The 14234-nt window shown below is 41.0% G+C and overlaps 1 protein-coding gene across 1 annotated transcript; it reads left to right on the forward strand.

The window, feature by feature from the left end:
• Positions 1-1039: 1039 nt before the first annotated feature.
• On the forward strand, positions 1040-13860 carry scn3b (sodium channel, voltage-gated, type III, beta). Its single transcript, XM_086126268.1, has 6 exons — positions 1040-1312; positions 1486-1737; positions 4388-4566; positions 4648-4876; positions 7394-7532; positions 12327-13860. The coding sequence occupies exons 2-6, from the start codon at positions 1683-1685 to the stop codon at positions 12331-12333; spliced, it is 609 nt and encodes a 202-aa protein (XP_085982394.1). The 5' UTR covers positions 1040-1312; positions 1486-1682; the 3' UTR covers positions 12334-13860.
• The last annotated feature ends 374 nt before the right edge of the window (positions 13861-14234 follow it).

Here is a 14234-nt window from a genome sequence, read left to right on the forward strand (position 1 = left end):
AATTGAACCCGGTACCTCTGCACTGTGAAGTCGACGCGCTAACCACCGGACTACCGGGCCACCCTCCATAATACAATGTCTGGTTAATGTCTAATCATCATTCTACTTAGTGGCATTATTGAGTTCAGAGTTGTATTCCGGAAATGAAAGCATTCGAGTAGACGAGCACTGTTCTGGGCAAAAGCAAACGGAACTACCTGTGATTCTCCTTCACTGGTGAGCTATTTCTCGAGCTGACCAGCGGGCACCATGTTTATGACCCCTGCTTTATACTCTATATTCTACGCTACACTTCCAAAGGAAAATGAAAAACTTAAAGTTTCAGTGTACAAGTGGGACTACTGCCAGGAACAACAGCATTACCCGCAGATGAGGCGATTTGATTTCAATGGTCTCCTGAGGAAGACACTGAAGATGCAACAGAAGACAGCACAGACATATTTGGCCAAAACTATACTGTCATGGACCGTGACTGATGGTGGCTCCTAACACAGCTGTTGTGGACCTGGCGCAAGGCAAAAAAATAAAATAAAAAACACAAGGCAAAAACACAACATAGAGTATGGTTCTTTACCAGGTAAGATGGCTTCAATGAACATGATGCACAAAATAACACGAAGCGTATTGTTAACATATAGTTATGAATATAAGTTGACAGATGCAGCCTCTCGCTTTTGTACTTCTTTGCAGCTGATTTAATATCACCGTAGTTATATCCAGACCTCAGAGTTTCACATTTTTAATGATGTCCGAGTGATCGATGATGACACCGTAAGGCATTTTCGGGGTACTGTATTGACCCAGTTGACGTCATGTTTGATCGCCAATAGAAAACATCCCTTTAATGCTCAGTTTTAAGAACGTTTCAACAACCGGTCCATTCCACGTATTATATTTTGTGAGGAATATCCCACCCTCCTGTTGTGCAACCGTTCTGCCCGCTCATGCAAACAGCTCACTTAAAAAGGCAACACAGTCTGCATGAACGTTCGCGTTTATTGGTGGAAGTGCGAGTCTTTGCGCATGCGCGCCAGTGCCATTGAGCGACTACTGGAAAACAAAAGGGAGTCGGGGGCGAGACAGACGGACAGGCAAATGTCAATATTCATCCTTAAATGGCGCAATTAGACTTTAAACGACTTCAAGCGTCGTTGCTATTCTTCGAGGGCTGCCAAAAGAGAGGTGACGTCGTTGTTTTTTGTTGAGCGGAGTACAAAGCTCAGAGAGAATCCACAGGTCCTTCGCTTTCCCACCCCACACCGTCTTGTCACTGTTTGTTTTTGGGACAATGTCGACCGATTGAGCCTGTCAGGTGAGCGCATTTCAACTAACCATGTCGCCGATAGGAGGAAAATGAGAAAGTTAGTTAGCTCGAGTTGCTCCGTATTTGGAGTCGCGATTGCACAGACATATTAAAGTCCCGGATTCGTTTCCAATTCACGTCTCAAATGTATTTATTGTTGTGTTTTGTTTTGTTTTTTTTAGTTCCTGTAGTCAACTTTAAGGCCGTGATTGTCAGTCTCGAGGACGCAAGTGAGCTGCGCGCGCAGCATCCCCGAGGAGAAGCGCTGTCCTCGGTCCTGGAGTCCTCCAGGGGACACTGAACTCCTGACCTCATTAGGTGTGGAAGTTCTCCCCCTCAAAAAGTCAACCTTAAGCAGCATCGACAGAAAGCGCTAAATATGCCAATTCCAGGCAGAGTTAGTCTACAAACTGCAATCCTTTTGCTTTGTTTGGGTAAGTATAAAACTACAGTTGTTATTATGCTTGATTAGTTGAGTATTGGTGGAGATTCTTAGCTAAACAATTTTTGACCATGACGTTACCTTTCTTGTAAAATGGAAACAAACTTTGGATCCTTAGGCACCACGTTTCTTGCTAGCTTGTAAAATAATGTCACTACACAATGTACGTGATGACGTCATTCGTCCCGGCAGGAATTGATAAGGGAATACTCTCCAAAAACGAGAAATGATGCCAAGGAAGTGAAAGTCTGAGAAGCGGTTCTCAACATAACTGGTTTGCAATTCCCAACCCTAGTCAAAAAGATGATGTCAAGTGAATTGAAAGCTGAATCAGCTTCCCCAGGCTAGCTGTCATTTTTATTTCATATTGGGTTATTTATTAAATTAAATTAACTTCCTGAGATTTTTTTTCGTTTTGATTATTTTTTGTTTAGTTTTAGTTTTTTCAAAAATAGTTCATTAGATTTTTTTGTGTGTTTTTAGTTTTTTAATTTTATCTATTTTTTTGTGTGTGCAAGATGAAAAAAACCATCAACAAATATTTGAAAAACATTTAAAAAACAATGATCCATAAATCAAATACCGGTTTTTATAACAGTCACAAACACGCTTTTTTTTATAAAACGCTCAATTCCCTCAGCTATTGTTTTTTATTTGCTTGCTTTAATACTTAGCTCTCCAAGTACCACCATTACGAAAATTAAAATACAGTAGCAGACTTAAACGTAGACCATTTTAAAACTTTACTGAAATACTGAAATTAAAACGTTGTGTTACTTGACTACAACGATGGTCATTGTCTTCAATAATTTGATCCATTTCCGCCCTCATCTGTATCACTTTGAATTCTCAACCATGTGAGCATTAGCAACTATCAGACAAAAAAGCCCGCCTACATTTAATGCATCATGAACCACTCAAGTTCTCAATAGGGCTCAGATGTTTGGCGCAAGCTCATCGATACGGACCTTCTGCATTTACGGAATTTATCCTTAACCCTTTCAGGGACAGCGGTTACGACAGTGGACAGATTATCATATTATCAGGTGCATGAAAGGGTTAAGATGCAAGTGTTAAAATAAAAGAAGGAAAATGATAAAGATATATATCAAAAAACTAACAAAAAGAAATACCTACATTATCTTAGACTCACTCCCATATTTGGAAATATGCAAAATAGATTTTCTGTCACTTAACCTCAATGAAAATGTAATAAAGGACTAAAAAAAAACCTTTGTATGGTTGAGAGATTGTGAGACCAAGCTTGAAACAAATCCTGTTCAAATGCTCTGTTTAATTTACCGCTTTATGTGCTGCTCTTCACTCATTTCCTACGCTGCATGAGAAATAATGGAATCAATGTTGTCACAGTCTGCCTTTGGGGGAAGCTTTGCGTTATATAAGAGAACTGTACCCGGTCACAGGATGGACTGCCACATCTGTCTTTGTCTTTCTAATCCCTTCTCTTCTTTACAATACATAATTTTCAATTGATTCTGTCTTCTATAATTTGACTGTCCTGTCATTTCTTTTCTTCTTCTTCTTCTATTCCTTCAACTCAATTGTCCTCCCCCTTGAATCATATACGAATGGGCAGAGGCCATCCTTAGCGCTTACTGGCTTGGATGAGCTTGGATTTGTGATCAAGTACTGAGAGTCAAGCCCTTTCCCGATGCTCACAGAGCTGTTAAATTGAGTGGACGTCACTTTAATGCTTCCTGAGCTTTGCCATTTGCTCCAAATTGGATTCAGTGTAGACTGACGGGCTGTAATAATCGATCCTAGTGTAGGCCAGACTGGACCTTAATGTGATATTATTTTATGAATAAATCATAAGAAAACATTGTGTAATTGCTTATTTCAATAGTGAACCATGAACGTTTTATTTGCTTTCTAAGGGATACATGTTTCCCCAGTTAGAGAGTAAATCATGAGAAATGTATTGTTTCATTTTACAGGATTTTATTGGTAAATCACAAAACCACTATAGGTTGATTTATAACTGTAGTTGCCCATAAATGTGAATGGTTGCTTGTAGGGTTGCTCTGATTCGATCACATGATTGGCCCAGTTTTCTGATTTTTATTTGGTCAATCATTTTTCAGGTGATCAGGGTTCGGTGAAAAAAATTGGATCTTTAATATATCATTGCTTTTTTTTTTTTTTTTTTGGAAATGTTATTTTCCTCATAGAATGACAATATTTTATAGGCTATTTCACTGTAATTTGTTTGCAGCCTTATTTTGTGCTGCACCAGTGATATGCTCAAAAAAGATTTTGTTGACCTGTTTGAACCACTGCTGCACTATATAGCTACAAAAAAAAGGTGTCAAATTAGGCTACTTTTATTCAAGTAGAAGATAATTTAGATGTCCTCAGTTTTTTTTCCTCCCTGAATGCATTACCGAGGTCATGTATTGGTAAACCAAGCAACTCTGGGGCAAATAATTATCGTAATTTTTAATTTTTTGTTTATCGGGTTTTTGTCGGCAAGCGACACAACAGCGCCTCCCTCGCTACCTTTTTTCCGATTTTATTTATTTATTTATTTATTTTACACAACTGTTGATTTGTAGTTCATTTCCTTCCGTGTGCTGCAGTGTTAGCAGGTAAGCTAATCACGTACTCTTTTTATATTCCAGTGCATCTGAGTCAGCCAGTATGTGTGGACGTCCCCTCGGGGACGGAGGCGGTTCTGGGAAAGATGATGAAGTTGACGTGTATCTCATGTATGAAGCGTGAGGAGGTGAAAGTCAAAACCCATGTGGACTGGTACTACATGACCAAGGTGGAACAAGGCGTCACACCAGATAAAACCCTTGTAAGTTGCTTCCCTAGCATTATTATTTTTATTTTTTTGCAAAAATGATGGTAGATGCTAACGAGAGCATCGCTCTCCTAGATATACAAGTACGAGGGGAACTTTCCGATGGAGATGGATGGACCATTCAAGGGCCGCCTGGTGTGGGACGGCAGCCAGGACCTGCAAGATCTCTCCATCAGCATCGTGAACGTCACCTACAACGACAGCGGCGTCTACGAGTGCCACGTGCTTCGCGAGTTTGAGTTTGACGCCTTCACCCCGTCAGCCTTCGTCTTGAAGAACATCACGCTAAAAGTGAAAGAGGAAGGTGGGTTTGGTTGCGCAACACTTTCCCCCGTGCGATGGCACGGGATCAGATTAGTGAGTTGAATTTAAAATTAGAATTCAGATTTTAGGGATTGTGTTATCTGCCTCTTTCATGTGTCAGTGATGTGGCAAATCAGTGTCAGCAGCCCCAAGAGATGCGCGACTCAAATCTCGTTCTCGGTTATTTGGGATGTAGCTGATGAAGTCATAGTCAAGCCGGCTGCACACATTGCGAAACTGTCCGTAGGTGTGAATGTGAGTGTGAATGGTTGTCTATCTAAATGTGCCTTGCAGTTGGCTAGCGTTCAGGCCAGGATGTAGCAAGCCTCTCGCCCAAAGTCTGCTGGGATGAGCTCTAATGAGGATGAGCGCTACAGAAAACAGATGGATACAACTCTTTCGAACCTCAGAAATTTCTAATTAGGAATCTCCCAACTTCACAGCAAATTCAGAATATGACAGCACACGGGTCTTTCACGTTTTTTTTCCACACTGGGGTGGATGAATGATTCTCACATGACAAAAAAAGGCAAAAATAGAAAAGAAAGTACAGCTTATTAGCTCTCGCCTTTGTGCTTCTCCCACTTGGTTGTGGTAAAAATGTAAATGTATACATATCTTAGTTAGCTAAATCTCTCCTTAGCTCATTCAGAACGAGCCAATTCTAGACCAAGTCTGAAAAGTCATTTAAAAACGTCTTTGGGAGTGAATGAGTATTAATGTGGAACCTATTTTTGTATCAGTTGCTCTTTATTATGACTTTTTAAATTTCTTTTAAAATTCCACCAAATCCAATCATCCGAAAAGCCAAACCAATCATGTGATCTTCACAAATCTGGATTTTGCGGGCAGTGCACTTCCCTTGCATTATACTTCTCCATCTCACAATATTTCAATTTGATTGGCAAGTAGCATTTGTGTGAAGATCCGACACGAGTATCGCTCTTTTCCTCCTCCTCATCCTCTCGTGGTGACGTTGACAACTGAAGGATTAATTGTGTGTTTTGTTTTGTCCTATCTGCCCTGTGTCTGCTCTCTTTTCACAAGGGGTAATGTATTCATGCTTCCTGCATCTTGGACTTGCATCTGAATGCTTTCATGAGTCCATACATTAATAATACATGCGCTCGCGATAACATAAGATACACCTGCACAACCAAATAAGATCCACCGTCAAGATTACAGTCACGACATATTTTCAAGGTTGCCGTTCTAACAACGAACCGAACATTCTTAATCGTGCATTATTTTTGTTGAAAGCAGACTTGAACTGACGGCACTTGTCTTGGATCTCATTTGCTTGTACACAAGTACCTAATAATGTGTCTGAATATTTTGACCTGTTTTCCTTCATGACACCTGCCTCCATTGCTTACGTTTCGTATGTACTGTGAGTAATTAGTTGTTGCGTAACAGTCGAGGCAAATGTGTTTGTTGTGCCCACACGGAATAGGCGTCCTTTTTCTGTTTTGCCTGGAAGATGTTTTTTTTCCTCCTTCATGTCCCACTTCGGCGCTATCAAATGTCACAAAGAATCTCCCTGATGTTCTCCACAGGACAGTGTAGTATTATGTTCATTGTTGTCAAATGGATTACATAGCCCACTGCAAACCTGTGTGTATGTGTGTGTGTGTGTGTTTGTGTGAGTGTGTACATATGCTTGTAAGGGATTATATTACAATAATAGGCTCTATTTGCCGAGGCTGCAGATTCACATCGTTTTCTGGAATTTGGCATCTTGTGTACACTTGCAGCCTTATTTACTGCAGCGAGTTTAAATAGGAATAAGAAGATGATCTAATGCGACAAATCCAACCATTTATGAACTACGGGAAGTTTAAATCTTACCCGAGTCCGAACGCTCCTGTGATTTTACACAATTCATCTTATTTCACTGTTTAAAGGCTAAATTGCGGAGTTTTTTTTTGTGTTGTTTTGTTTTGTAATGGAGTGATTTTTACCATTACGATAATCGGCCATTGTGGTCCCTGCAAAGCTTTAACGGAGATCATTCAAATCTTCACAAGTGACCTTTAACTTCACAGGCTGTATTTATTAATTTTTTTCAGTAGCACAATTGGTACAAGACATGTTTAAAAAAAATCTGCTTTTTAAAAGTAATCATTTTAGTTAACTGATTTCATATATAGCAAAGTAAAAAAAAAAATCGATGTATGGGCAGCATTTTTCGAACATCTCTTGTATTGACATCGTGGAGGTGTATCTAATGAATTAGCCAATGAATGGAGTCCATGGTCGTGTATTATTGAGAAAAAAAAAGATCAAATGCCAATCAAAATCATGATGTAATGCTGCGATGCATCTCATAAGCATTTGAATTCATCCTGTTGGGAGCAAGTGTGGTCTTCTTTATGATGCCTGATTGTTTTTTGTTGGTTGCGCACATCCTCTTTCAACCTGTGAATAAAAAGTATTGCTTTATTCACTGCAAAAAAAAAAAAAAAAAAAAAAGGTCTTGAATAAAACATGTTTCTTGCTGCTGTTTGTGCTATTGCAGCCAGCCCAGACACCACAGCCATCTACTCAGAGATCATGATGTACTTGCTGCTGGTCTTCTTGACCTTCTGGCTGTTGATCGAGATGGTTTACTGCTACCGCAAGATCTCCAAGTCTGACGACCTGGTGCAGGACACAGGGTGAGTGTCACTGGGACAAATGGCAAGCAGTGAGTGGGAGGGAGCCATAAATGAGGGCTGAATTTAAATGACAGCCATCAATATTGGTCGTAGAAAAAGTTTCGGGAGAGAACGCAACGTTTTAAAAGCAAATCTTACGACACAGTGTGATAATGCTGTAGTTTTAATGTCAGGCCAAGATTTGGCAACGACACTCTGTCCACCCATCTATCCGTTTTGTAATCTGCTTATCCTCATGGGGGAATCTAAACAAGTCATATGACTCCACTGGACATATTAGTGGTGCAGTAATCGTGCAATTTTGGTTGTGACACCCTAGAAGAGTATGCATCCACTGTTCTCAGTTTTTTTGTTTTTTTTTGGTGGTGGTGGTGGTGGGTCAGTTAAGAAAAAAAAAAAGAGTCCCTAAAACTGTTAACGAACACACACAAAGCAATGTAGGCATGTCTTTGGAATTTTTAGGATTTATTGAGGAAATTCTTGAATACTCCTTGGTTTCATGGCACAGTGTCCGATTGGTTAGTACATCCACCTCCCAGCTCTGAATCTGCGGGTCAGTTTTAGGCTTTGGCCTTCCTGTCTGGAATTTAAATGTCTTCCCGTCAAACTTAAAAAAAAAAAGGCACTTGCTTCATTGAAACTTCTAAATTATCCAGAGGTGTGAATGTTCGCGTGAGTGGTTATTTGTCCATATGTGTTTTGGAATTAGCTGGTGACCTGTCCCCATCTCTCGCCCAAAGCCAGCTGCAGTAGGCGGCTCAATCTCATCCGCAACTTAATGAGGACAGGTATATAAAATGGATAGATAGATGTCGGACAGGAGTGGGACTCATTTTCAGCCCTGAAGTTTTATGGCTTAGACCGGCCCACAACATTTTATTCAACATTTACAATTTGTATCCCGACTAGTGTGTCAATCTAAAGTAGCTTACCAATTCCTGACATCGATATTCATATTGTGTTTAATGAAAAAATCAAAATTAAAATTGAATGGGCTTCCAAGTGTCACGGTTGATTTGGTTGGGACCAACAGGTGTGGCACTGTCGGGCTCCTCCTACAGCGGCACACCTGTTGGTCATCATGTCATTAGGAGGTTTTCTGTTAAAAGGACTCCCGGCTCGACCACTCGGTGTGCGGTCATTGTTGCTGTCACTATTGCTGACTCTGTTCCTGTTAGTGTTTTGCCTCTGCCATGGGTTTTTGTTTGTTACGTTGGATTCTTGTTGTTTCCAGGACTTTGTTCTGGATTTTGATTTCTCAGTATTTTCTTCATACAGTTTGTCAAGTTCACCCTGCGCCTCCCTCTTGCCTGCTTTTTGGGGTCCTTCACCACCCCCACATCGGGACAGACACAAAGGGTTGAGGGAGCTGATTAGTTAAATGCAAGGGACACTGATGACGAGAACAGGTGGCGACAAAAAGGGCACATGAGGGAACAAAACCAAAAGTAACCAAACAGAAACATAACATCAAGATCACAATCGGTGTTTGTTTGAACAAATGTGAGAACATGAATAATTGAATTGGAAGACAAAAAGGGACCAATAGGCAACTGCACATAACATGGATAAGACACTTAATAAGAAAAGATTTATCAAATGCTGTTAAGCCAGCAACATTTCGGCAGCTCACGCTCTTATTTGAAACCTATTCACACCACGTCCGGGGCTCTATTCAGCGGACTGACACTAGTCCGCTATTTCTAGTTTTGTGTTAACATTTTGCAATGTTTGGTGTTAAATTTCTGCCACACCTTTACAAACAAAGGCATTGCTGTCAGAGCTATATATTAAAAAAAAAAAGACCTATCAATAACAATTCGTGTTCCTCGTACATTCGTATGAGAAGCCAATAATACAGAAAGCGCACTTTATTTGCTGTGATCAAAATGGACCCACGGAACGGAAGACATTAATGTATGGGCTATAATAGTGGCCCCAAGCAGCATGTAAGGCAGCCTGGCCCACCGGGAAATTGCCTGGTTGTCAAGATTACCCACTCCAGGCCTGGATGGAGTTGGTTGTATCACATGGAACTTATTTCGTGCGAATAATCACAATGATCGGTGTTGTCAGTGTTGCCTGACGGCAGATTGCATAAGTCATTTCAAACACTTAGGGAGTGAGGAATTTTCAAGCAATCAAAGAGAAGAGCGAGAACAGGACAGAGCTGAGTAATTGAGTCCGCGCCGCATCTGTTTGTAACACTCGCGTAACAGTATCTTGCCTTTTCACCAAACGCATCTTATAGTCTCGCATAAATCTCTCCCGAATGCTCCCTTTTTTTTCCCTTGGAAACGCTGTCTTACCAATGCGGCGGAGTGTTGTCAGCACCGACAAAGACCCAAAGGCAGCTGCGTAGTCAGTTCCCGCTGGATGGCCATTGTGTTGACGGGGCCCGTCGATCCAGACTGACGGCATTTAAAGAGGCAATTGCAATTGATGTGTGCAACGGAACAATGCTGCCACACTGATGGGAGCCTCGCTGTGTTTTTGTTGAAAATTCAGGCTTTTTTTTTCCAGACGTGTGTGCATGTGCGTGCAATTTATTGCACGATGCATTTCCTGTGTTTGAAAAGTGACGATTCAAAGGATGAAGTGCACACCATTGAAAACGTTTCTCTTGACAACATTTTTGAACAAGGAAAACATCAATTTTCTTGCTTGCATGAGTAAAAACAAACGGTCTGCTTGCCAACCGACCTCCCTACTTACTTTTAATTAATTAACATCCGTGCCTACGTGCACACTTTGCCCTCACCTATCTGCTTTCAGACGGCTGTCAGAAAAGTTACTGGACTGGCGTCACAAACACATCTCCTGATATCGGCATCTTGGCCTTGCCACATTTGCTGGTGCAATGAAGCCATAATTGGCTTATTGACCAATGCTCGGTGATGCACGAATGACTCACTGTTCCGCACAAAGTCTCCGAAGGTTTACGACAGGTTAACTTCACCTTTTGCTGCAGTTGAGACAGTTAATGGGCTGTAGCCTGTGTCATGACTGAAATTCCCAATATGGCCAAAGGACTTCTCGGTTACTCAGTCCTATAAAATAGAAACCAATACCAATTGAATGTACCATTTGCAATCACCTTACAAGTGACAAGCTGTCATCTCTCCTTTGCAAGATCTCTATGCACCAGGGATCTTACATTGGAAGGATACAGACTCGGTACGCTAGTCTCTCTGTCAATTCTGACACTCGGAACGGGTATCTGGTGCCCACAATCTCTTTAAGTTCCCGGCCAGAGACTAAATGATTATCCGTTCGGAGCCGATCGCATTAACGGGTCGTCGAATAAATTACAAAACGCGACTACGCAATCATCATCTCTTGCGTAAGTGCAGGGAAAATGACCTTACCATCAAGAATAGCCTCCATTTTCTCATCATCCCCAAAGCAGGTTTTTTTTCATTTTCCTTTTAAACTGCAGTAAAAAGTGCTGATTGGGCCATTATCATCAAGATGTAAAATTACTTCTCACCAATGCAAAGAAAGATTCAAAAGTGTGCATCATTAGAGAAATGCATGGGTTGTCTTTTTATGGATGCCATTTCTGAAATGAAATGCAGTGACTGTGGCAATTGCCCGTGACGCTAAACCATACCACAGGGCAAGAATGTCTCCTTGCATGTTTACAGTGGACCCACGGTGAGAATGGGGCAGAAGAGGAATCCCAGACGCTCTTGTTTCTCTGACCAATGTTATTGCAGGACAACCCGCTTTGCTCTGAGCATAAAGACAATCTGGTTTCAGTTCACACTTCGGGGTGAAAGCGGTCGTCAGTGGCATCAACATTGAAGTCATGCACTTGCAAACCATTGTTTTGTTGCTTTCTAGCTGTCGTGTCTGTAGACTGTGTCGTGTTGCATCCTCACTCTTGCCCTCTTTGAAAATGTCCTCCGATCACGAGTCTCTTTCTTGCCATTTAGCCTCCCTGTCATACAGTCTATAGTGCATGCACGGTGTAATGCGATGCAGTGCGAGACTTGGTGTTATAAAGATAATAATGTTCATTTTATTACAGTTAGATGTTAACAATTTTGTTCAAATGCCAGGTTCTTGTGAAATAAAAAAATGAGATCAAGCGAAACAGATTTGAAACCACCAAGCCAACTGAAAAAAAAGTACTCCTACAACCCCCTAGAACAGCTGAACTTTATTCGGGGTTAATCAGAGGCACAGATGTGTGCTGACTCCCATTTAACATGAGTTTGAATGTGACTGGCTCATTCTGAACTCAACCACATCCAAAGTTATCAAGGGACGTATACTTATGCAACCACACTTCCTCACTTGTTTGTTTGTATTTCCCCTCTCAAAGAATTATTTGTTTCAACTTGCCTGGATTTGTAGACAGTATTCGATCCACTGCATATTAATAAGCTGTTTATTGTGGTTGTATGGGAAGCACAGCGCAACTTGTGGCGTTAGCACGTCTGCTTCACTGGTACTCCAGCTCCCCCACCCCTCCCCCACCTCCCCCAAACGTGCATGTTGGCTTCATTGAAGATTCTAACTTGCCCTTAGGTGTGAATATCATTGCTTATCTACAATACTAAACAAGGCAGACTGCACATCTATTGTATTAAATAAAAGAAGGCCAATAGGCCATGGGGGAATTCACGGACAAAAAAAGAGAGAAAGGTTTTTCCGATGTTCATGTCATTTGAACGTCAAATGTCAAAATGATACGTATTCCTTGACAATGGTTATAAGTACCGCATTTTTACAAACCTGCAGCTATGAGTTGCTTATTGAGGGGAGGAATGTGTTCTGCTTTGCCAGGTATTGAAGGACCATGAAGGGACAATAAAGATCAGCGCTCTCAGAGTCCTGCCAACCGAATTCCTTCCCCGTGCTCCCCCCGCCCCCGATGCCGTTTTCCTGTGAAGAGCCACAAATGTCAGTTTCTTACCTTTCTGTGCTAAACTCAAGTGCCCTCAGTAGTAACATGAGTTCAAGATCAAATGTCTAATGTCACATACAAAGCGGCTGCACTTCATGTGAACCTGGCCTCTTATTCATGCCATGTTGTGCCTCTGTCATGTGGACCCTTTATAAATAGATACAATCGAGTCCACACGCGATCCTACTGCTGTCGCAGCTTTTTGTTTTGTTTTGTTTTTTTTGGGCTGTAGATATACAAAGAGCCTGATTTATTAGTATTGGCTAAAACAGTGATTCTTAACCCTGTACCAAACCCAACCAGTTCATATGCACGTTCACCGTACCCTTCATGAGTGAAAAATAAAAATGTGATTTTTTCAAATACATTTAAGACATTAAAAAAACACATTTTTTTAAAACAGAAAAATAAAAATAAAATGACATGGCCTAAGTATAGTTTTGTTTTTTTGTTTTTTTAAAATTGTATGACGTACGATCACGACGGTCATACGGTGATCACTGAGCGAACTAAATTTCCCGTAGCACTGATTGGACAAGCAATGTCATGTGATCATCTGCAGCCAGTGATGGTCAAGTGGGCGTGTCATAACTAATTGAGTGAGTCGGGTGTGTCTTTACCTCCATCGAAGCCCCATCGAGGCTCCATCGAAGCCCTGAGACCGATTCACCGAACCCCTAGGGTTCGATCGAACCCAGGTTCAGAACCACTGGGCTAATACCTTTGTAAGAAGAATGACAATCCAGTTTTATTGTAATAACGTGCATTGCTGCTATTTCTCAGAAATATACGACTATTATCTTTTCGCTGCTGCATTTCTGTTGCTATTCTCTGCGTGTATTAATCTTTAATCCGTACGCAGCAATGAGGTCTTGCTGGTGTTCTACATTCAGGAAAGGTTTCATCTCTACTTGGTGATGCTTATACATCTTTTGCACTTCAAGTCATGTAACACGGCTCCTGTTCTGCCAATGTTTACGTAAATGCCACTGAATCACACACACAACCGCGGTCCTCTGAAATGTTCTAAAAACTGACCGACAAATTAGCACCATTAGCAAAACTAAGCTAGCATTAGCAATGTACAAAAGCCGATGTTAGCCATGGTTGCTACATTTGATGCTTTTCCATAATAAAGTGTTACTGTCACACAAAATGTTATCTTTTGATGTATGGCTTTTTTTGGAATCTACGATCAATTGACAATCAAAAAGAGGTGATAAACATACCTGTCAAGCAGTTGCTAATTTTGCATCTGTTCTGAATCCACTCAGCTGCCTGACGGCATCTAATATGCCACCCTGGTTTAGTTCTGGAAATTGTTCAATTCTTTCTTTTCATGCTTGAATTGTCTACTTGTATGGTTGGGCTATTTTATTTTTGAGAGGAGAATATTAAACATATTTAACATAATTCAAGCGTGTATTTTGTCTGAAACTGCAATTCCTACTTTGACAATATTAACCGCTGGCAGGAGTCAAATGTTACAAACAATGAATAGTAGAATCGCCCTCAAATTTGATGACAAGTGACATCTGTTAGCACACACTCACAAGAGGATTACTGCTTTTGCCTGGAAGGAAAAGCAAAACGCGATTTGAGGAGGCGTGTTTTTCTCTTCAAGCATTGTATTTTCAGACATTCCTCTGCACAGTGTTTACGTCGAAAGGAGGTGTACTGTGTAAAATCTGAAACACAATGCTTCATCGTCGCTTTGGCCTTCTACTTTCTCCCTCTCTTAATTTTGCTGCTGTAAATTGGGAATTTCTCCATCGTGAGACAAATAA

This window comes from Hippocampus guttulatus, chromosome 12, assembly GCF_054856545.1.
Source record: "Hippocampus guttulatus isolate MCC_2025c chromosome 12, RoL_Hgut_1.0, whole genome shotgun sequence".
In the NCBI taxonomy this organism is placed as follows: Eukaryota; Metazoa; Chordata; class Actinopteri; order Syngnathiformes; family Syngnathidae; genus Hippocampus; species Hippocampus guttulatus.